The 24,298-nt window shown below is 44.6% G+C and overlaps 1 protein-coding gene across 1 annotated transcript in view; it reads left to right on the forward strand.

Moving 5' to 3' along the window:
- ankfn1 (ankyrin repeat and fibronectin type III domain containing 1) overlaps positions 1–19,383 on the forward strand; it is a 97,363-nt gene extending 77,980 nt beyond the window's left edge. The window contains exons 15-25 of the mRNA XM_056366592.1: positions 3,081–3,180; positions 3,548–3,680; positions 4,294–4,410; positions 4,907–5,122; positions 5,701–5,867; positions 7,012–7,183; positions 7,302–7,470; positions 9,395–9,561; positions 15,936–16,158; positions 16,231–16,423; positions 16,646–19,383. Coding sequence (XP_056222567.1) covers positions 3,081–3,180; positions 3,548–3,680; positions 4,294–4,410; positions 4,907–5,122; positions 5,701–5,867; positions 7,012–7,183; positions 7,302–7,470; positions 9,395–9,561; positions 15,936–16,158; positions 16,231–16,423; positions 16,646–17,480 — 2,492 coding nt within the window. The 3' untranslated portion in view covers positions 17,481–19,383. The remainder of the gene's footprint in view (positions 1–3,080; positions 3,181–3,547; positions 3,681–4,293; positions 4,411–4,906; positions 5,123–5,700; positions 5,868–7,011; positions 7,184–7,301; positions 7,471–9,394; positions 9,562–15,935; positions 16,159–16,230; positions 16,424–16,645) is intronic.
- The last annotated feature ends 4,915 nt before the right edge of the window (positions 19,384–24,298 follow it).

The raw sequence follows: 24,298 nt of genomic DNA on the forward strand, positions 1-24,298 counted from the left end.
GTAGATTTACTTTGATGTTTAGGGTGATTGTCCTGCTGCATCACTCAGCTTCTCCTGAGCTTCAGCAGGTGGACAGACTCCCTGACATTATTCTGTAGGGTTCCTTCATAAACTTGACAATGAATTTTTCCCCTGATGATGTGGAGCTGTCAAATCAGTCCCAGATCACAACGCTCCCTCCACCCTGCTTCACCTGTGGGAGGATGACGTTGGGATGTAGAATGCAGAGCCCTTTTTACACCAAACAATTTAACCTTAGACTCATCAGTCCTCAAAACCTTTCCCCAGTGGTGTCGTGGAGAGTCACGCTGCTCTTTATAAACTTCATGGGCACAACAAGGTTTTTTTCACCATGCAAACATGCACCATGATGTGTGTGTGGTGGACTCATGAACAGAGATGTTAACCAGCCCAAATGATTCCTTTAAGCCATTAGCTGTAAATCTGAGCTTCTTTGTTAATGTTACTGATCATCTGTGTTGACCTGTTGGAGTCATCTCAGCTGGATGTCACTTTTAGGAAGAGTAGTCACAGAAGTCAATCAGCTCCCGTTTAGAGACAGTTTGTGTGACTGTGGACTGATGGAGATCTAAACTCTGTGACCCTTTCAGCTTCATGCTGATCAGCATTTCTTGATCATAAGTCTTCTGAGAGCTCTTTGTGAGGCCTGGTTCACATCAGCAGATGCTTCTTGTGAACAGCAAACTCTAAATATTTGAGTGTTTTCATAAGCCAAAGAGTCTGTAATCCACAGCTTTGATAACTCCTAGCCGAGGGATTCACATACTTTTCCAATCTACACTGTGATAGTTTGAATGAAGTTTTCAACATGCACAAGTTATTGTTATTAGTTGAAATAGATTGTGTTTGAGATTGTAACTTGAACGAAGATCTGACCATAATTAAGGATAGCATATAGGTTTTTTAGCATGTATGTTGTTTTAATAAACTTGCATAAATAAATGAAATATGTAATGTTAACACAAAACATATGTGTTATATGTAAAAAGTCATCGCATAGATATTTCTAATGTATATATGCATAGAAATATCGCACTATGGGTATTTTATATATGTTATAAACGTATATCTTCATATATTCAGAGGATGTATCTATGTGATAATAATATATCACGTTATAGGTGACAGCTATGGCAACATCACTGTGATATATGGACATATACACTATGTCATGTATTTCTGCATGGGAACAGCATTAATGAAAGGTGAGAACACATGAGCAGCTCAGACGCCACTGAAAGCTCAATAACCACCCCCGCCCCACCCACCCCCCCCACCCCACCCCCCGTCAGATGGAAAGGTGGTTGCCTCATTAATCAGCTCCAATCATGTTTTCAGCTCACTCCAACCAAAACTCATTTCTTTATTTATCCAGAGTGGCGTGCGGCGCTGCACAGTAAGCCGGCGAGCTCTTGTCATATTATCCACTTGTCAAACCCAGTTAGCCTCCAGCGCTGCAAACACACAGAGACTTTTTAAAGCAGGAGAGCGCCGGTGGCAGCCTCAACCTGTCACTGAAATAACAGCTCCTGTGTGTGTGTGTGTGTGTGTGTGTGTGTGTGTGTGTGTGTGTGTGTGTGTGTGTGTGTGTGTGTGTGTGTGTGTGTGTGTGTGTGCGTGTGCGTGTGCGCGCACTCATGAGCCGGCTGCTGAATGGCTTGTTGAAAACACTCTCAGACTCGCCGCTGCAGGTACTGTTGTGTAACATTTCGGAGGCGGCGAGAAGCTAAAGATCCTTTGCCTGTCTGACGACGCACAGGAGTAGAAGAAGAAGAAGAAGCATCATCATTGTGAGGATGTTGAGGATGCAGGGAGGGTTCACTCTGACAGATTGTGAAAGGCCAGTTTTAAAGATTGGAGAACGAGTGTTGCAGTGGAGAACAGGCTGTAATTACCACTCCAGTGGTTTCATGTAGAGACACAAGCTGAAAACATCATCACTGATTACACTGGAACATGTTAATCATGTCGTATACAGATGTTTTCATGAAATCAGTGATTATCTGTGATTGATTGATGATTTTATTCAACATTACATTAAAAAGCAGCCAAACATCGACAGTTTGAGCCTATGATTCGCTGCATTATTAAAGGTATTAAAGGTTTTATGTAACTTCCGTTTTGTCTTTCTTACATATAAAACACAAATATAAAAAAACAGAAGCTACAACAAAAAGAAAACTAGAATCACCTCCTGGTGGTCGTCTGCCTCCTCCACTCAGACTGGTTTCAGGTTACAACCCTGTTCATCCAGAGTCATAGAAAATATGAACCATTGTGTGAAATTTTGTCATAATTGCTGTGAAGTCTTTGAGTCTTTTTAATGGCTAAAAGGTGTTTTGGGAGTCACCGTGACCTTTGACCCCAAAAATCTAATCAGTTTATCCTTGAGTCCTAATGAATGTTTGTGGCAAATTTGAAGAAATTCCGTCAAGGAAGACGGACAGACAACCTGAAAACAATATGGCTCCTGCTCTGAGCGTTGCTGCCTCCGGTGACCCCTCCCTCACGCTGTATGTCTGCACGGTGGGCTTTTTGTGAGCGTCAGTCTGCCGTCTGTTTACAGGACGGTAATTATGTGACGCTTAATTAGCCAGAGTCAAAAGGGGCGCTGTGGTCTGGAGATTGGCATCACTGAGCAGCCGGCCGCCGTCCTCCATCCTCCCGGGGCTGGAGGACGGCCGGAGGGAGACGGGGGGGAGACAGCCGAACGAATGAATGAGATAAGACTCAGTCTGACCGGCAGCACGGGAGAGTGACTCGACCCCGCTGACCCCAGAAACACATAAAAACACACACACACACATACATACACGGTTCTGATGGATTTACAGGCTCATTCAACTACTGTCGTCATGGTAACCAAGCATCATCTTCAAAACCAGATGAGGAGGCGAGACCTGGAGATACAGTTGTGCATGAATCGTGATAGAAAATCAGTGAACTGGTCAAACAGTGACGACGTCTTCTTCTTCTTCTTCTCCTTCTCCTTCTCCTTATTCTCCTTCTTCCTCCTCCTCCACTTCCTCCTCCTCCTCCTTCCCTGCTCCTGTGTGCAGACACATCGAAGCTGCAGAACCCGAGCCGGAAGCAGTCTGTGTCCAGGAGTCTCAAACACCTCTTCAACTCCTCCAACAAGTTTGTGAAAACACTGAAAAGGTTTGTGCTGATCAGTCTCTGGGTTTTCATGTGTCTGTCAGTGTCTTGTCTCTGTGTGTAGTCAGTGAACGAGCTGCTACATTTAAACCCCAGTAAATAGTCACATACTGTATAGACGCTGAGCTGCAGTGTTCTGACTCTGTACGTTCAGACTCACCTGTATAAAACACATTTCATTTATAACAATTCAAGGAAAGAAAAAGCTCCACATTTATTTCAGGGAACACAAACTAAACAGGTGGAAGCTTCATCACCAAAGGACAAAAGACAATTTCCTGTTTGTAACGTGACGTAACAGGATTTCATAAACTCATAAAACATGTTTACCTGCTCTTTCCTGGGAATGTACCATCCTGTGTGTCTGCAGGGGGATTTACCTGGCGGCCGTCTTCTACCATAAGGACAGTTTACTGGTGACGGCGGAGGACCAGATCCCCATCGTGGAGGTGGACGACTCCTACAGCAGCTCCCTCATGCAGGACTTCCTGTGGTTCACCAAGGTACAGCTCATTTCATGATGTCAGTGTCTGAGAGGTCTGAGGTCTGCTGCTCTCTGTGGAGGCCATCGTCTCCATGGCAACATCATACTTGTTTTTTACATAACCCTAAGCATGATGGGAATCCTGATCAGAAAATATTAACATGGAAGTTCAAATCAATTCCTCCTCTGTTATCCGAGAGTACGTCCACGCACTGAGCTGCTGTCAGTCAGCTGATTGATGCCGACTCTCCGACGACCTCACAGTTATGTGTGTGTTTATGGGATTAAAACAGTGTTTGATCCTGGTTCAAACAGTGAGGTGACAACAGAGGAGGAGGCGGCACAGAAACAGGATGTTACCTGTCTTCATGTGTCTCAGGTGTTTGAGTGAGGACACAGATCTCTGTTGCTGTGCTCTGAGAGCTGCAGTCTGCTCCTGTTTCTAGAGGAATTAGATCTTCAGTGTTCTGTTCTTTTTGGCTCGTTGGATGAATTTTCAATCCACTCTTGTCTCCAGGCATCAGGCTGCCATGCCGCCCCCGAACGCGGCACAAACAACAGCAGTTAGTTTTATGAGGCGCTGCGGTTTCACCACTTTCTCTTCCTGCAGCTCATTGTCTCTGTCTCTGCAGCTGTCCTGTATGTGGGAGGACGTCCGGTGGCTGAGACAGAGCATGTCGGTGTCCATGTCCTCGTCCTCCACGCTGCAGGCCAGGCACAAGATGCTGACCGCCGCTGGCCAGCTGCAGGTCAGGACCCCAGCACACCTGACTGGAAACCACTTTGAATCAGCTGTGATGAGGACGCATGCTTTTATTCTGACAGTTTGTCCCTAAATGTCCCACATCAAAATCATACTGTTCCTGTCAAGCTGCAAATGTCAAACCAATTAATTTCATCTTCATTTCAAGCCGCAGATTCAGACTTCAGAAGAGGATTAGGGCCTCATGTCAATGTAAATGTAAAAGTCAGAATTCTGACTTTCTAAATGTTTTAGAAGGTCAGAATTCTACAAAACACTTTTCACATTTGGCCCTCTTCCGTACAGACTAAATCCCTCCATTAAAGTAAAATACAGGATGTTAATCTGACTCACATCAATCTTCACTCATCACTGCACCAGATAGAGAAATAAATAAATAAATAAACTCTCTGCAGATTGTTTCTCTGTTGAGTGACTAAGTCATTTATAAATGTTTTCTTAAAAGTGTCTTCTCACTTTTGATCGGGTTCATTTACCTGCAGAACCTCCTGGGAACTCACAACCTGGGCCGGATCCACTACGAGCCCATCAAGGATCGCCATGGCAACGTGCTGCTGGTGACAATCCGCGACACGGAGAGCCAGCACTCACTGTTCAGTGGGAAGTGGATGCAGGTGACCAAACTGCAGAGCCAGAGGAAATCCCTGTCCACACCTGAGGAGCCGTACGCTCTGGACATCCTCATCATCACCATACAGGTGAGGAAGAACAAACCCTCAGTACCATGTGGTCCATGTGGATTAAGAAGACCTGGGACCGCAGCAGCCACCAGACCAGACCAGACCAGACCAGACCAAAACCTTTTTTTGTAGAATCATATTGTTTATGATAAATAATATTCCAAGAACCAGGACCTGGAGTCAGGAACCTGTGGCTTGTAAAAAAAACTGCACATACACAACTCTCTCTCTCTCTCTCTCTCTCTCTCTCTCTCTCTCTCTCTCTCTCTCTCTCTCTCTCTCTCTCTCTCTCTCTTGCTCGCTCTGTCTCCCTCTCTCTCTGTCTGTCTGTTTCTCTCCATCTGTTTCTCTGTCCCTCTCTCTCTCTGTCTATCTGTCTGTCTCTCTATCTGTTTCTCTGTCCCTCTCTCTGCCTCCCTCTCTCTGTCTATCTGTCTCTCTCTCTCTGTTTCTCTGTATTGTTCCCCCTCTCTCTCTCTCTCCCTCTCTTTCTCTCTCTCTCTCTCTCTGTTTCTCTGTCTCTCTCCCTCTCTCTCTGTCTATCTGTCTCTCTCTCTCTCTGTTTCTCTGTCTCTCTCCCTCTCTCTCTCTCTCAGGACATTTTGGCATACCAGCGGCGCAGCACCCACCGACTCGCCCCGGGTCTCTACCTGGGCTACCTGAAGCTCAGCAGCTCCGTAGACCAGATCAAAGTCCTGGTGTCCCAGCGGACCCCAAACATGCTGTGTCACACCCGCATACGAGACAACTGCAACGTCTCCAGGTACGACACGCACACACACACACACACACACACACACACACACACACACACACACACACACACACCTGCTGACTGACGGCTGTTCTCACCTGTTGTCAGTCGACACGTGTGACGCTCACCTGTCGGCTCGTGTTACGTTACACACTCGCTCTGAGAGTCAGTGTGCAGCTGACATCGCTCCCTCGACATATGTGGACGTGCGTGTGTGTCTTTTGTGTTGGATCCAATCTGATTGGCTCAGAGCTCGTGGGGGTGAGAGGGTGGAGGTGGGGCAGGTAGAAGTATTTCAGCTCTTTGGCCTCCATCACAAGAATTTCTGGACGCTAAACAACGCTGCATTCCCTCCCCAGACAGATTTGAAAGTGAGAAGTGAGAAACAAAAGGAGTGTGTGTGTGTGTGTGTGTGTGTGTGTGTGTGTGTGTGTGTGTGTGTGAGAGTGTATGTGTGTGGATTCAAAGATGAGATCAAACCAAAAGACAAAACATCTTCAAACATATTATACAACGTCGTTGTCCTGATTTTTAATTTATTGATTATTGATCTTTGTTCTATTTGTATTTCCTCCTGTGTTGCTTTAAACTGTTTATAATTGTTTTCAAAGTTTTCACTGTGTTTTGTAAAGTACATAGCTGTGTTTTGAAAGGTGCTATATAAATAAAGGTTATTATTAGCATTAGTTTTAGTATTAGCATAAGTATTATTAGTATTAGCATTAGTACTAGTATTTGCATTTGTATTATTAGCATTATTATTATCATCATTAGCATTACTATTAGTCTTAGCATTATTATTACCATAAATATTAGTATTAGTGTCAGTAATAGCATTAATATTAGTATTAGCATTTTCATTAGTTTTAGTCTTAGTATTAGTGTGTGACGATTGTCAGTCATCCAGGTCATGGTCATCCTCGATGTTCTGTGAATGTTTGTATTTGTCATGTGAACCTGTGACTCCCGAAAACATGTTTATTCATCCAAAACACAAGAATGTGTTAATGTGTCAATCAGCAGTTTAATCAATATAAAGGCTTTGTAACCCATAAACAGACAGCTGAGAGGATCCATTAATATTAATGATTTGATATCGTTATACTAACGTGTGTGTTTATGTGTGTGCGTGCGTGTGTGTGTGTGTGTTCAGGGAGGAGTGGGACTGGATCCAGACGCTTTCAGGTGCAGGACAGAATGACCACAACAGGGAAGGGAGTGAGGGGGCGGAGCCCAGAGCAGAAAGCCATGCCCCCTTACTGTACTATGAGCTGCAGACAGCGATCAAGTCCCTGCTGAAGCACATCAACCTACCTCTGCACCAGGTACACACACACACACAAACACACACACACACACACACACAGCCAGTTCATGTTAGAAACCAGCGTGTGCGTGTGTGTGTGTGTGTGTGTGTGTGTGTGTGTGTGTGTGTGTGCGCAGGCCCGTCACTTCCGTCTCTACAGTCAGGAGGTGGTGGAGCTCGGTCACGGTGTCTCCTTCCTGCTGCTGCTGCCAGCTGCCGATGACGTTTGCTCCGCCCCCGGACAGTCCAACCCCTACATCCCCCTCTCAGGATTCCTTCACCTCCCCCTGCAGATGTTTGAACTTGGTAACAATACACACACACACACACACACACACACGCACACACAAACACACAAACAAGAGAGATAGAAACACTGTGGTAGGAAGCTGGAACAACCTACGTGACAAGAACCTGAAGAACTGGGAGCAGGTGTACTGAGGAGAACTGGAGCTGGGGGGGTGGGGGTGGGGGAATCCTGATCTGTTGTTTTGTCAGATTTTTACTCTTTGCTGCTTTGGATGAAGTTCACTGATAAAAACTAAACAGGGGCTAATGCAGCAGCCGTCTGTACAGACTGAGCTGTGTCCTATCACACACACACACACACAAACACACACACACACAAACACATACACACCTACCTCTGCAGGGAAAAGCACTAAATCAGTCTGCAGGCTCCAGCAGGACGGCCTCTCTGCTGACCCCCATACATACACACACACACACACACACACAAACACACGCACAAACACACGCATAAACACACACACAAAAATGTGTCAATAACTCCCATACACACTGCACAATACTCTCTCTTTGTACACACACTGACCTCCTCTCTCTGCTCTGAATAAAACACTTCTACATGAGTCTGGTTTCAGCTGAAGCTGAACTCAACACGAGCAGATTGAGTGAGTGTCGTGTCACAGAGACACAGATCACAGACAGCGACATGTTCCTGTGACCAGAGCTCAGATGAACTGCTGATCACATGCAAGACTCCATTTACTTTTCTGTCAAAAATACACTCAGCTAGAATCCCTGCCTCCCCCACTCAGACTAGCTTCACGTTACGTCCCTGTTTATCCAGAGTCAGAGAAAATATGAACCATTTTCTGAAATTTTGTCATGATTGCTTCATGAAGTCTTGAGTAATGGCTAAAAAAAGGTTTTCTGAGGTCACACTGACCTTGACCTTTGACTTTTGACTCCCAAAATCTAATCAGTTCATCCTTGAGTCCAAGTGAATGTTTGTGCCAAATGTGAAGAAGTTCCATCAAAGCGTTACAGAGATATCGTGTCCACGAGAATGAGACGGACGGACATCCTGAAAACAAAATGACTCCTGCTCTGAATCCCTTCAAATTTGGCACAAACATTCACTTGGACTCAAGGATGAACTGATTAGATTTTGGTGGCCAAAGGTCAAAGGTCAAACATCACAGTGACCTCACGTTCTTGTGAATGCAATGTATCAGGAACAGCCAGAGGGAATTTCATTACTTCTGTCACACTGTGATCTCAAATTCATTCACTAATTATGACACAATTTACCTCAAATGTCTATGAGGATAAAATGAAATGATGACATTTTATATCCAAAAGGTCAAAGGTGAACTTCACTGTGACATCATAATGTTGTCCAAAAACCCCTCTAGCTATTATTCAACGCTGTAACTTAGGAAGGAGAGACTGGGACCATGTTTACTGTAACTTCACTGGTTGGTGGAGGAAACAACCACGAGGAGGTGATTCTAGTTTCAGATGTTTGTCTGCACGCAGCTGTTCTTCACCCACGATGCTGTCTTCTGTTTACAAATGTGAGCAAGAACGGAAGTGTTGCATTTCTATTTTTGTGCAGAACGTTGTAAATGTTTTAAAACATGGTTTAATATTCAAATTCCCAACCCTGATGAAGAGACCAAACCATCGGTCTAATGAAGTTCTTCCGTTTACTGTGAGTGCTGCTGGAGTTTTGACCTCTGTGGACTTTTTCCTTTCTCCATGCACCTTGGAAGTCGGAAAATGAGCGACTAATTTATTTTACATAAAAAGCTGCAGCTAGATTTTATTCAGGTTTTCATCTGTTTCAGTTTTGGTTTATTAATATTGTAACATTTCAGAACAGAGACATCGTGGACTCGTCTCCATCTGTGTCTCTGCTGGTCTCTTCTGAACGCTCAATCTCTTCTTCCGCTCTTCATCGCAATTTCTTTTCTTTCTTCAGTTCACTTCTGCACCTACAAGGAGAAGTTCATCAGCCTGTACTGCCGTCTGTCCTCCGTCTTGGACCTGGACGCTCTCATTACCCAGCAGACACTGCGGGAGGCCATCACTGACAGTGAGGTGGCCACAGCCAAACAGAGGCATCAGCTCATACTGGACTACATCCAGGTGAGAAACGCACACACAGGTGAAGCTGCCGCACAAGTTTTAGGTGTTTTACCCATCACCAGCCGAGGACCCGCCTCCACCAGAGTTTGGAAAAAGTGTGAAAAAGTCTGGTGACTGGTTTATGGAAACATGTCAGAAAAACCTGGCTGTGAAACAGAATTATCTAACACTGGTGGGAAACATTCCTGACATGGGATTTGAACCGTTCACACATGAAAACACATCTGCAGTCGTGAGTCAGCTGGACGGGAACCAGTTCAGTTTTATTCAGTCTGCTTGCTCTCAGAAGTCCGTCCATGTGGTTTCAGCTACTGTTCAGATTCACTCTGATTTATGATTTATTCACAGTGATTAAAGTCAGCTGAGAATCAGCTGAGAGCTCATCAAACACAGGATTTAATAAACCTCATTTTCAGATATTTTATTTCATATCCAGTTTTTCACTGAGAAAAAAAAACATTTAAACACGAAGGCGGTGAGAAAACGATGGTGATCCAATCAGAGACGTTTATTGATGCAGTAAAGTGTAACTGCTGGAGTATTAGCTGTTAAACAGCTTGTTTTTCTAGAGTAGAAGAAGTCGAGAACCGGCTGCTCGCCGCAGTCTGAACGTATAAGAGTGAATCCGTCTGAGAGGAGCTCGCCGCCGCCGTTAATGGAGACCGACCACAAAACCACAAGGGTGCTCTCCGATCACAGCACTGCCAGGGGTGTGTGTGTGTGTGTGTGTGTGTGTGTGTGTGTGTGTGTGTGTGTGTGTGTGTGTGTGTGTGTGTGTGTGTGTGTGTGTGTGTGTAACCAGCTGTCTAGCTCTCTGTCTGTGATTTTAAAGCTCGGAAAAAAGTGGCCCCCCGACCACAAATTGCTCAGAGAGAGAGGGAATGTCAGGGGAAAAAATAATACCAATCAGAGCACGTGGAGGGGTGTGTGTGTGTGTGTGTTAAAGACAGCTAGATGTTGATGTGAAGGGCAGAGTGTGAAAAGGGCCACGTCTGTCAACACAGAGGAGTGTTTGGTCTTTTATACTTGTGAGGACGCTGATTGTTCCAACACATTCTCTGAATCCTGAATGAACCTGAACCTGATTCAGACTCAAAAACCAGGTCTTATTAACCCTTTGAAGAGGTGATGACTACACAAAACGTCCTTAGATTAAAAAGTGTCTTACTTTGCAACATGTCCTCACTTTGATATCTTCACTTCTGAGGTCTGAATCTCCAGTCTCTTCGCTCTACATCAAGCCCAGGTCCAAGTATCTGTCTGGACAGTGTAGAGAGGTGAGTCTGTGGAGGGAAAGTCCGACCTTGCGCTCTTATGGCAGGACTGGAATCTCTCATCTACAGAAAGTAGCTGAGGTTTGTCACCAGGTGCTTTTCTTCGACACTTGACCGACCGACCAATGGGTTAACTTCATCACTCAGTCAGTCAGCGACAGACACTCGCATTTAAAAGGCCAACCTCGCAGTTGTGAACTGGCCAAAAATGGCCTCACATACAAAATAGAAAAAATATCTTCACTTTGTTCTTATTTCTAAAATAAAAAATATATATTCAGTTTAGAAAAGTTTCTTCTTGTGACAAAAATGATCCAACTTTTCTAAAATCTCATCTGTGTTTCTAAAAAAGTTTTTGCAGACATTTGACACTTTGTTTACAAAAATATCTTGATTTATTATTATCATTTATTTATTATTATGATCTTTATAATGTGTCCTGGCTTTAGAAAGACGTCTTTACTTTTCAAACACATTTTCACTTTTTCAACGTCTTCTCTCTCAAGGTCTCAAACTCAAATCGGTCCTCACAGCAATAGAAGAACAACACACTCTCACACACACTCTCGTGCCTCAGCGTGTCTCATCTGGGAGGTCCCTCTGCAAGTGCATGTGTGTGTGTGTGTGTGTGTGTCTCAGTGAAAGCGGGTTGGTGTGAAGATGACGTGATGCCGTCTAATTGGACGGTTTGTTTAGACTCGCCACATGTTGATGGAGGAAAGTCTGTCTGCTCGCTGCACATCTGGCTTCTCCTCTTCACCGCTCCACATCAGGACCTGGAGACATGACACCATAAATAAACTGTTTTATTAGGTTTTATTCCTCAGTCTGTTGTTACTATTATTAACCAACAGATTAGACATTAATATTCATGAAAGTCCAGGAGAAGTTAAACCAAAAAACAACCTACAACACGAGGATCATTAGATCATGTTTGGTGTGAATATATTCAAAATGTTGTGACGTTTTACTGTGAGTCTGAAGCTTTATTCTCTTTAATTTATCCTTTAATCTTTGAGAGGATCTTTTTGATTTGGTCTGTCTGGCAGTGAGGCTCTAAAAGCTGTAAAAATCTAAATTATTCCTCATTGTCCCCTCGCCCCTGAGAGAATAAAACACAATAAAAAAAAAATTTAAAAATGGAAATAAATAAAAAAGAGGAGTTATACATGGATAAAGGTTCAAGATAAAATTCATTGTGAATATAGAATAATGTGTTAGGAGGATCAGGCAGGAAGCAGCGAGTGGATCTACATCCTGTCAAACTGTCAAATAAAAGCAGAAATATCATAGTTATTCAAGTTATTCAGTAAAAGTACAGTTCTGTAGAAAGCTAAGTGTTGGTCAAGAAGCTTAGACTCTGACCCGGACCTTTTTTCCTCCAACATACTCAGACCTCCATCCTGTCTGTCACCTCGTTCCTCTGTATCCATGACACAAACACACAGTGAAACATGGCGTCGCTGAGGTTTGTGGGGAGACACGCTGAGCAGAGAGAGCGGCTGTAGCTGCAGCACGGCCTTGGAAACCTGTGTGTGTGTGTGTGCGCGTGTGTGTGTGTGTGTGTGTGTGTGTGTGTGTGTGTGTGTGTGTGTGTGTGTGTGTGTGTGTGTGTGTGTGTGTGTGTGTGTGTGTGTGTGTGTGTGTGTGTGTGTGTGTGTGTGTGTGTGTGTGTGTGTGTGTGTGTGTGTGTGTGTGTGTGTGAAGATGCTGTCAGAGTGTGATTAGCTGCAGATGCGTCTCTGCTCTGGAAAGTTTCTCAGATCCACCACACAGTGTTATCTCAGCTGGAAACATCTCCCTGAAGGAAAATGCACTTTGTTTGTTTGTTTTTCTGTTGTTGTTGTTGTACAGTTTTGTTTTTATTTTCCTCACATCAAAACAACCTGTAAAACATCAAAACTATCAGTACAGCAGAGAAACACACACATATGGTCAGATTAAATACGCAAGTTTCTTATTCTGCAACACAAATACGACACAACAAACAATTAAACAAGCAAACAAACAGTATCTTAACATACAGATGAGGGGCAGAAATTTCCAGTGAACTCCCAGCAAACACCAAGAATTCATCATTTACTTCTTTTATTATCATAATGCCAACAAAAGACTGAAAGTTCCTCCAGACGTAGTCTGATGATCTGGATCAGGCCTTGTGCCCCGCCCACCACCTGCTTGCTCCAGGTGGACAGGTGAAAGAGCAGAGAGTATCAAGATGGTTAGAGGAGGAAACATCAGACCCAGACTCAGAGGAGGGGTCTGTTGAGACCAGAATCAGAGACTAGCAGACGTATCAGAACGGTTACCATAGTAAGTTTATTTTCATAAAGAGAGCTTGTAACTGGCAATGGCTGCCTGTCTCTCTCTGTACTGACAAGGTTTCAGTTTTACTTAGCCCCCCCCCCCGGTCCCCACAAGTTGACAGGATTGGTTCCTTAGGTTTGTGACGTATGAAACCCTGGCTGTCTGAATCTGTGTTTATGACTCTGTCATTGGTTCACTGCAGTTCAAGGTGGAAACACTTTTCATCGGAGGGTTTTTAAATCTGTTTGACAAATTGTTGTGATCAGTGTCATTCATACAAAGGTCCAGGTCACTTTCATTTAATTATATTACTATGAATTATATACAGCTGGGAAGTATAGACAACATGTGATTTGGACTTTGACCAGTGAGACTGTGAAACAATATGAAATCACATGCTGTGTGGTTTTCAAGAGTCTTTAATGTGATGTTGAACAATGACACATCACGCTCAGGAGAAACATACAGACTGATCCTTTAAGTTAGTTTCATTGACTGTATGGACAGAGTGTAATGTGTTCCTCTGTGTGTGATTGTTGTTGGTAAACTCTCTCTCTCTCTCTCTCTCTCTCTCTCTCTCTCTCTGTGGGACAAGTAGGAACCTCCTCCATGTTTTTCTCTCACAGGCTCTCGCTCTGCCGTCGCAGCCTCGGCATTCTTTCCAGCCGAGTCATCCTTGCTGTCAGCCTGCAACCCCCCCCCCCCCCCCCCTTGTGTGTGTGTCTGGCACTAAGTGCTCTCCTGCTCTGTGTCAGACAGTCAGCTAATTGCTGCTTAACGTTTTGTCACGCTTCATTCTCTTCAAAAGCAAACACACCCACACACACACACACATACACACACATTTTCACACATGATAAATTTTACTTTCAGTTAAAGGGGAATTCCTCCACTGTGTTTTCGCATGAATGTGTGAGTAAAGTTGTAGAGAACTGAACAGATTTAGTATAAATAGAAACACAGACAAACTGATGGAGTCAATGATCAAACTTGTTTCCAATGAAATTTCTGTTGACTAGTAAATAAATCAGATCACGGTTTCAGCAGTGAAGCTTGTTAATCAATAGAATAAGACATCGTCAGCATAGAAATAGGGCTGGGGGATATGATCTATAAGTAATATGGCGATATTTTTAGGCTATATCGCGATACATGGTATATATTGATATATATATATTTTTGAAATTTCCTCAATAGAATTTGATGCATAAAGAGACACTCTCATGCTTTGCTCCTCTTTTGTGCGATTTAGAGATTCAGCATCTCGCCTGTTTTTCACTCGTGACGAGCGGCTCCCAGCAGTAACAGACAGGGAAACTAATTTGTTGATAGTCATACTGATATGATACCAGCAACATTATATATAACCCCTTTAACTAGTCTATAGTTTCAATGTCTGGACTATATATGAATATGACACAGACATGAAAAAAAAACCTTTATATTTATAAATATAGATATACAGAAGTTATATATATTTTTTGTATAACTTATTTTTAATAATTTTAGCAACTGCATGGAGAGACAGAGGAGACCACATGTACTAGATGGTCATAGCGGAAACCCATTGTTGGTTATAATTATGTTGATAATTTATTTTTAAGTATTTTACCGGCGCTCTCTCTCTTTTCTCGTTGTGTGTGTCTGTACCAGAGTAAACAAAAGTCGGCACAAACTATGTAGAAAGACAGAGCTGCAGTAGCAGCAACGCAGCTGCCGTGCAGCGTGAGGCAAACACGCGAGGCAGGCGGTGTGTTCCGATGCCGTTTCTTCTCTGAACCAATATGAATTGGTTTTTAAAAAAAAATTAAATACGAATTAGCTCACTTTGGCGTTTCACTTTTTTTGTCAATTCGCTCCGTTCATGATACAAACACACACACACTTCCTCACCTACGTCACACATGCGGAGAGTTTTCTGGATGGGCGGAGGAGTGTGTCTGTGAGGGAGAGATCGAGAAAGGCGAAACGCCAAAGAGAACTTCATGCCGGCGTCTTAAAACTATAATGTGACAATTTATACACGATATTCGCGATATTGTCATTTTATACATCCCACGTGGAACAAGCCGCTATACATCTAGTGTATTCGATATATCACCCACCCCTACGTAGAAACAGACCGGTATCATCTGGGCTCTATTCCATCAAGACAGATAAAGAAAAATCCGAGCTTGTTTTGTTAAGTCTCGCTAATATAAATCAGCGTTCCGTTCCATCACTGTGGCTTATAGGATTCCCGGCTCCGTAACCATGGTAACTGATACTACTCAACTAGCGTGTTCTATAGCAGGCTAACTGTCATGCCTAACATAGCTGTGTTTCAATGAATTTCCAACGGCCGGAAACAGAATCCCAAAAGACAGCTCCATCAAGTGTGTTTTTACACTCGCATCTCTTTTTTCATGTTTGTGTTTGGAAACTAGGATGATAGCAACATTGGTTATTGTATAATATAGGCTAATATAGACTATAATATAGGATGCAGTTGGCAATATACAATGAATTAAACATTTATTGCCTTTATTCTGATAGCCACAGGGAGAGAGAGGATGATGTGGGAACGGTAACAGGTCGGACTAGAACTAATGTCACTGCCGTCATGAGTAAATTGGTTATATGCACTTTGCCAGGTGACGATTGTTTCAATGTTTGAGCCTGAAGTGAAAGTCAACGTTAATTCAAACCGATCTTTTTCAAGTAAGAGCAGATTTTCTGAGCTACGTCAATGGAATAACATCAGTGCTGCGCACAGAACATGTTGAGTGTGTTGACTGTGTTGTGCTTCTGCAGCAACTGGATGAAATGCGTCGGGACCTCCGCTGGATCACCGACGCGCTGCAGTACGCTCGCTACAAGCACCCTCGGGGCGGCGTACCCATCACCTGCCTGGTTGACGTCAGCGCTCCGGAGAGCGACTCCAGCCAGCAAAAGACAGACTCCACCTCCTCCACCATGGACTACCTGCCCACGCCCTCCCCCTCACCTGAGCTCCGCAGGAGGAAGGCCATCAGTGGTGAGTGGTCCCTCCTCAGACCTGGTCTGAGTGTAGACCTGTTGACCCCTCACTCCCTCCCTCTGCTTCTAGACTCTCTACTTGGCTCGGATGAAGACGGCTCCTCCGAGGTCTTTCTGCCCACTGACAGCGACTATGACTCCAGTGACGCCCTGAGCCCCCGCGAGCTGGACCTGCTCTACTCCCCACCCCAAGATCTATCCCAGCAGGCCGTGCACTCGCTGGGCGGCAGCGCCCCTGATGTGCTCCAGATCCAAGAGCTCAGGTGATTTGTGTGTTTGTAAATGGTCTCACCTGTTGAGTTCACATGTGACCTCATTCGTCTTTACACACAGATCAGTTTACAGCTGAGTTAGTTTAGTTTAGGTCAGTTTAGACTAGATCAGTTTAGATTAGATTAGATTGATGATGGTGGTGATGATGATGATGTTGATGTGTTACCTCTGTATGTTCATGTTTAATCTAATGACGCCTCTCTCTCTGGAAGGTACAGCGTTGTCCCGCCCACAGACCTCCCCCTCCCCTCGATGCTGAAGGATCCCAAATCTAAAGAGGCTCCTCTCTCCTCATCCCTCCTCCCCCACTCTCCCTCTCTGTCCAAGGACTTCAGTCTCTCTAGCTCTGGTTTGGCTCGCTCCCCCTCCCTCTCCAGGACCCTCCCCACCTCTCCGTCCCTCCCCCTGTCCCCCAGATTCTCCAAAGACCTGCCTCTGTCCCTCCCCCTCTCCCCGGTTCTGTCCGACACCACCAAGACTCTGGAGGGCCTCTCCCTGTCCAAGAGCCACCAGGAGGACGTTGCTCCTCTGAGGGCCCTCGCCAACCCCCCCGCCAAACGCAAACTGCTCTCCAGGAGTCACAGGGGCCAGTACTTCAGCGGGCCCCAGCGCTGGCTGAGGGGCCAGAGCGGGGAGAGTCACACCAGATCTCTATCTGAGGGTGTGTACACCAAGCAGCTGGACCCGGACCTGCCCCCACCTGGGGACCTTCCCTCCCCACAGAGCACCACCTACGTCAGCCACGCCTCCTGCGTCCTGGAGAGCCGGAAGGGCCGCCACCGGGAGCCGAGGCCCCACGTCCGCAGGATCTTCGTGGAGCCCTGCAAGGAGCTTTCACCGGGCGACGAGAGGAGGGGCTGGGAGGAGGAGGGGGAGGGAGGCAGAGAGATGACGGAAAAGCTGAAGGCTGCAGGCGTGTCGGTGGTCGTGGCACAGGCGGAGTCTGGAGGGGAGGGGGAGGAGCCTGAAGGAGCCGCCGCCCAGGACGTAGACTCAGACGAACAAACCAACGCGCAGGTGTCAGAGATCCTGAGCAGCACGCTGTGAGAGGACGGTCCGTCCAGAAGGCTGAGGGTTTAAAGCTACACTGGGTAAAATTCAACAACAGCTTTATTTAAAAAGAAAAGTCAGGTCAGTGGTTCTCTCGCCCTGTGAGAGACCCCCCCACTGCATCACAGACCACACCCCCCCACCCCCACTGCACAGATCAGGAAGTTAAGTATATGTAGACTTTCCAGACCGACCCAGTCCTCCTCCTCCAGGTCTTGTTAAACCAGAACTCTCGTTTGTGTGTCGAGATTTGTCCTCTAGCTGCAGCTGCTGGTCACAGTGCTGCCCCCCTGTGGACAAAAAGGGAAAACAGTGCTGTGACCATCACTGCTTTTTGTTCTGAGACAAACAAGACACAGAACTTGAACAAATCTACGTTTGATTCACCTCCATCAGCTTTTCAGTGGGAAACAGTTGGAGCGCTCGTATCGTTTTTACAACCCAGTTTAGATGAAACACACCCCTGGAGGGGGGCGGGGTCAAGGCTTTGGTCATATAGAAGTGGGTGTGGTTTCATTTAAACTGGGATGGAAAAAGAATGGATCAGACCTTCCCTCTGGAAAGCTTTAATGGGATCTGAGACAGGAGCCGGGTCCTGACCCTTTTTGACCAGATACTTCCTGGTACCACCAACCAACAAGAAGTGACCTCAGGAACTCAAAGTCATTTTTGCACATTGTCTGTTTCTCCACTGCGTCAGAGCAAACAGATGAATCAGACAGAATAAAAAACGATGGCGGCATTTGAAACACACATTTTTATGCACATGACCAGAGTCATGAGACCTGCAGAACCCGCCTGAAAGTTCCTGATCCTTCAGAACCTGCAACCCCCAGACCACCTGGAACAATCCTAAACCTAGTTCCTCTGGTCAAAACAAAGGTTCCTCTGAGGTTCTTGTTCTCCCGCAGCGGAAACACGATCTCCATGATGCAAAGATTAGAGGAAAGACGGACGTAGGTTTTTATTTATGTTCTGAACTCAGATTGATCTTTCACCTGATGTGACCAAATAGGAAGTGAGATTATTTAAAATCCAAGCACTGCCCAGTGTCACTTTAAAATAACCTCAGACTCAAAAGGTCAAAGGTGAAGAGCAAGCTTCAAACCAGGACATCAGCTGTTAATGTCACCACTGTCCTCCCTCTCTCTCTCTCTCTCTCTGTCTCTGTCTCTCTCTCTCTGTGTCTTTGCCTCTTGACTACAGTGATGACTGGCTGGACACGTTTTGTGTGACGACGATGACGAGCGACCCTCAGACCTTGGACCTCTCCGTAGATTGTAAACTAAACTAAAGTTGCTGGTTCAACTCCGCCAAGCCTCATGGCATCGACTGTTACAAAGAAAATAATCAATGCAAAGAGAAAGCGAGTGCTGCTTCTCCCACCAGGACCTTTGCACACGACCAAAAACACGCCGCTTTGATTGATCGTGACTGACTCGTTTTCCCAGTTCAGTTAAAGTCTCTCAAACTCTTGAATTGAATCTTTGGATTATGATGATTTTTTTTCTTGGTGGCCCCGTCTCCAGAGCATGGATTCTCCTCTACTTGAAGTGAATGTACAGTTCAGTCTGTGTGTGGTCTCCTGTGATAATTCAATCAATGTTATTTTGAGCTGCTCCCATCATAATGTGGTCGAATTAAAGTTAAATATATATATGTATATATATATACATATATATATATATTATTCCCTTAGGTCTGAAACACGTGAGCTGCCTCAGTCTCTAAACACAGACCACTAGAAACCTGAACACATGAAGTATTTTTGTATCTTGGACTTAAAGGTGTGCTTCAGTCGGAGCTGTGTGTTGTTGGCATGAAGTTGTTTATAGACGTGGTTTTTTTTGGAATAAAGCTTTGTGTCCAGTTTGTGCCTCCTCCTGGTTCAGCATGACGATGTCAGGGGTCAGGGGGTTTGTAGGTCGGGGTGGGGGGGGGGTCCGGATATTGTTTGCCTAAAAGCAGTCAGCACGTTGCCCCTCTAGTGCTGCATATAACTGCAATAATCTTTCAAATGTGGATACAAGCACAAAAAAAAAAAAAGATGGCCGCCATTTATTTGCGCAGTTTCCAACATGTATCCGGAAAAATTCTGCATGAAACACAATGTGTTTGCAAAAAATGTATTATGAATGACGAACCAAAAATTCTGCATTTGTATCCACATTTGAAACGTGCAATTATCTGCTGCGCCGCACGGACTGCCGACCTGACGGTGTTTGTGTCGTGCTGTTGTGTTGACTCTCCGTTGTAACATCCACAGTTACTGTAGTTGTTCCCTCGAGGGCCGGTGGTGTGTTTCCTCTTCAGTTTTTTCTTCTTCCTACGACGTGCACCAGAAAGTGCAGCAGTTTGATTTGTATTAATGATGTCTGACAGTCTGTCTGTTTGATCATGCACAGGTTCCTAACACATATGCACGCTGTTTAAAAGTGCATTTTTAATGTTTGCACATAGCAATTATGGAATAAAAGCTAATTGAATAATTGATACAATTGGGCATTAACTGTGGCAGCTTTTCTCATTAATGACTGTACAAAGGTTTAAAGTGGAGGATGATGTTTATTAAAGTGACACATGGAGGCTGCAGCCGCGACAGTCTGACGTTTGGTTTGTTTGAGCTTTTGCTGAAAGTTGGACGAAAAGCTTGATGTTGAAATCATGTTGATGTCTGGAGATCGTTAGCCTAGCTTAGCATAAAGACTGGAAGCAGAAGGAAACAGCTCGGATCTCTCCAAAACTAAATATAGAACATATGAATCGACCTGCTAACTCCTCTGAATCTAAATCAGTAAAACGCGTCTCTTGTTTAATCCATAGAAAAATGTGGAGCCAAGCTACCTGTTTCCCCCCATTTCCAGTCTTAATGCTAAGCTAAGCTAATTACCTGCTTGCTGCAACTCCACACTGAATACACTGACATGATTTTAGTATCAGACCTCTGTGTCACTGTCAGCAAGGAAACAAACATCTAACTCTTCTTCAGTGTTATTAAAAAAACACTACACTGTAAATTATGCTTTATTTCAACTTGAAGTTTATTTTCGTAGCTCTCGTCTGTCAGTCCTGATAACACTCACCTGAGCAATGTTAAAGATCTCAGAAAACAGTGACTGCTCCGGAACCACGTGCAACAACCAGACCAGGGAGTTCAGCTGATGTGTACCTGTTTATCAAACTGAGCATGAACACTCCTGATCTTCCTTCAGTCTGAGCTCTCATTAGTCGCAGCCAAGCATCAAACTCCGAGGCTGATTCATGCAGCCAACACTGATGTGCTGATAACCCATGGAACGGACAGTCGAGCTATGACAATAAAAAGTTGTAATAAAACATCATTAAACCAGTTCTCCCAGTAACAGACTGGTCTGTCTGATTTCTGACCAGTTCAGATTTTTATCACGTCTGAATCTGGAGGATTCAGTCTTCATATTTGTCCTCAGGAGTCCAGTCTGTTCATGTGAGGAAGGCTTTTATTTTGAAATGTTTTTAACGTCCGGTGTGGACAGGATGTTGTACCTGAGCCTTGAGTCAGGTGTGAACGACTCCTCACACATTCCTCTGTCCTCATATTTTCTCCCAACAAAGCAGAAACAAACCTCTGTCTGTATATTTTGCATCACCTTCATTTATCCTGAAGCATCAAGATCCACTTTTGACTTTATTTATTTGCAGCTTAAAGACCATTTCATTTTAATGGACTGTTAAAAAAAAAGAAAAAGCCTCCAGTGTTTTCCTGCATTTTACAACATGAATGATGTATTTTACCAGCTGAAATAAACGTTGTCTCATGTGGATGTTGTGCACGTGAAGCTGTGAGTTTGTCTTTTATCAGAAGGTGCTGTCAGCTGGCGGATACAGATAAAGCCACGGCGTGTCCGCCGCTGGGGTTTTCATCACCGCCTTCTCGTCCTCGCTGCTGTATCTGTGGCATTCTGGGTATGTGAGTCAAGCTCTGCCAATCAGAAGTAACGCTACACCGCTGTCAGGCCTCCAGACGGGAACATGGTGAGTAACGGGCGACTGTCTGGTGTCGAATCATCAGATTATTTCAAACATGTTAATGTGTGAGTGAAGCTGAGCGGACACCGTGTCTTAAAGGTCCATATAGTATAAAGTATATGTCCATGTGTAGTTCGATTATAAAGCAGGTCTAGGTTCTATATTAATACTGTGAAAGTATCAAATGCACACAGCCTGTATTCAGAAACTGAGCCTTAAAACCAGCCGTCAGGACTTCTGGAACTTTGTGATGTCACAACAAAGCAGTCACCCCCCCAAGCCCCGCCCACATGGACCCACCATCCGAACCTTGCAGGATTTGGTTTCTCTGAGTGTTTACCTGAAATCGGCTATATTTTTTATCAGATCACTCAGGAAACAGTCAGCCAATCAGAAGAGAGGCTCAGAGTGTCCTCTCTTCTGATTGGTTCACCGACCTCTTGTTACTAGAGCTCCAGAGAGAAGCCTGAGAGAGGAGATGTAAAACTACATTGAGATTTTTTTTGGTTCTTAAAACCACAAATATATCTTCTTGTGGATCAACACTTCAAATAAAACATAGAAGAAGAAGAAAACTGGGAGCTTTAAGTTTTTTTTTAAAATCTATTTTCCAATTAATTGATAGTTTTGTTTATGAAAATTCATGGTAAAATTTGTGATAAATGCTGTTATAATGAAATAATAACTGCTTTGTTTGGGCCAAACCTCAAAAACATTAAAAACACATGAAAGTTATGCGAAGAAAAATCAGCAAATCATCTCCTCTGAGAAGCTGCAAACATGAGCAGCTGATTTCTGTTAATCGATTATTTATTTTATTTTATTTATTAGCCACTACCATGGTAGCAGCAAAACAATCATGTAAATTAAAAGCAAAAAGATAAAAGCATTTTTTTTTTTTTTTTTTATAATTCTCTTTTTATTTCCACATTTTTTTTTCTTATTCTTTTATTTATTCCTGTTTATATTTACTTATTCTTTTACAGATGTATTCGTTTTTGTGGCACTCCTATGACTCCATAGAAAAAGTTTGAGAAAAAAAATCTCTATTTCATTTCAGTTTACAATCGTTTGTAGCTTTCAGCAACATCTCAGCAGACAGTTTGCTCAGATCATATGGAGACTAACTACTAACCAGAGACTAAGTAGAGCTATCAAACATATCTATGTTATTGAGTTATAAAATGTAATGTTCCGGTCTGGCGTCCTGTGACCTGATGCAGTCTCAGACTGGAGGTGTTGGAGGAATCCGCTGCAGCCGGGCTCCTGAACAGCCGAGCCTCGGCGGTCAGAGGACGCCGTGTGGGAGGGTGTGAACCAACTGGAATCTCACACCACCGCTGGCAGGGAGTTTTCCCGCTGGAGCGCTCGGAGCATTTCAGAGCCGCGGTCCAAGCCACAGGATCTCTGCTCCCTAGCCCCTCGCTCAAGGACTTGGCTCTGCACACAACAAGTCCGTCAGTGAGAATGCACGACGCTGTGGAAACGCACATCCAGTTATTCAGTGGAGAGTCTGGGAGAGTCCAGCAGTGTCTGACGTCTCTGCAGTGAAGATACTCTTCATGTTTGTGTTGGGGTCTGCAGCCATGTTAGCTGCTCTGTCAGGGCCGGATTCAATTCCTGAAGGGCCAAGCATTTGTTGTTGGGGCCCCTATTTACCCCCACTACACGTCAGCATTGAGTGCTCCATCAGTCGACTGGAAACCGTTAAAAATTCACTGGTCGCATTTAACATCTGAATATAAACGTTTTACTAGCTGAACCATTAATCAAAAGCAATAACTATCAGACGTATTGATCGGGAAAATGATTGTTGGTCTGATGGAGGTTTCCTGTTTGTTGATTTTAGGAAAAATTAAAGCGATTTGATAAAAGCAAAACTGTTTGGTTCAGGTCTTAAAACCACATTCTGACGCAGAGTCCCTCTACGAGACCAGGACCACAGGCTGTGGGATGAAGGACCTGACATGTTGATATTCAGTGGAGCAAAAAGTGATGTGTATTAAATATGTGGTTGTGGGGCCCCTGAGCTCTTGGAGCCGGACTGTAGTGGTGATTCGAGGAACTAAAGATTTTGGTTTTACAGCGTTGGCATCATTTTCACACCTGCAGGTTTCTGCTTGGTCCCTAGTCCTCGTGTCTCAGCTGTGACCCCATCAGGACGTCTCAGTCCTGTGTTGCTTGGATCTGGAGTGATCTGTGTCTTTGGGCAGGTGGACTCTTCAGACTGGTCCTGGAGCAGATCTGCCCCGAACCTTCTCCCTTAAAAACCCCTCACCCCACCTCTTTGTGTATGAGTCTGTGACATTTTCATTCAACAGTTCATCTGGACATTTGATTGTGTGTTTTGGTTTGTAGTGAGCAGGGAAAACATCTGGTTCAACATCTGCATTTCACAGCCAGGCCTGTGTTTGAGGACGAGGACGTACAGACGCCGTCCTCCTCTTCCTCTGGCTTCGTTGTGCGGGTCAGAGGCGATGAAATCTGAGCCAGATGAACGGTTGCTTCGTGTGTTCGTGTGTTTGACCCGTCTCTGCCACCTTGAAGCCTTCTCACCCAAATGGAGCGTCCAAATTGCCCCGGTTGTCTCTCCATCAAAGCTCTTGTTTGTGGGGGAATTAAATACCCCACAAACAAGAGCTGCTTTTTTTATTCTCTCCTCGGTTTTTATCTGGCTGGGTCACGAACGAAGCAGCCCGCCTGTTAGCCCTTCATCCTGGGAGGCCCTCAGATTCACTATTAAGATTAAAGCGACGTTGTGTTGGAACATCAGAGGGAACACACACTGAAGTGGAGGAGTCCGTATCGCC

This window comes from Seriola aureovittata, chromosome 21 (assembly GCF_021018895.1).
Source record: "Seriola aureovittata isolate HTS-2021-v1 ecotype China chromosome 21, ASM2101889v1, whole genome shotgun sequence".
NCBI lineage: Eukaryota > Metazoa > Chordata > Actinopteri > Carangiformes > Carangidae > Seriola > Seriola aureovittata.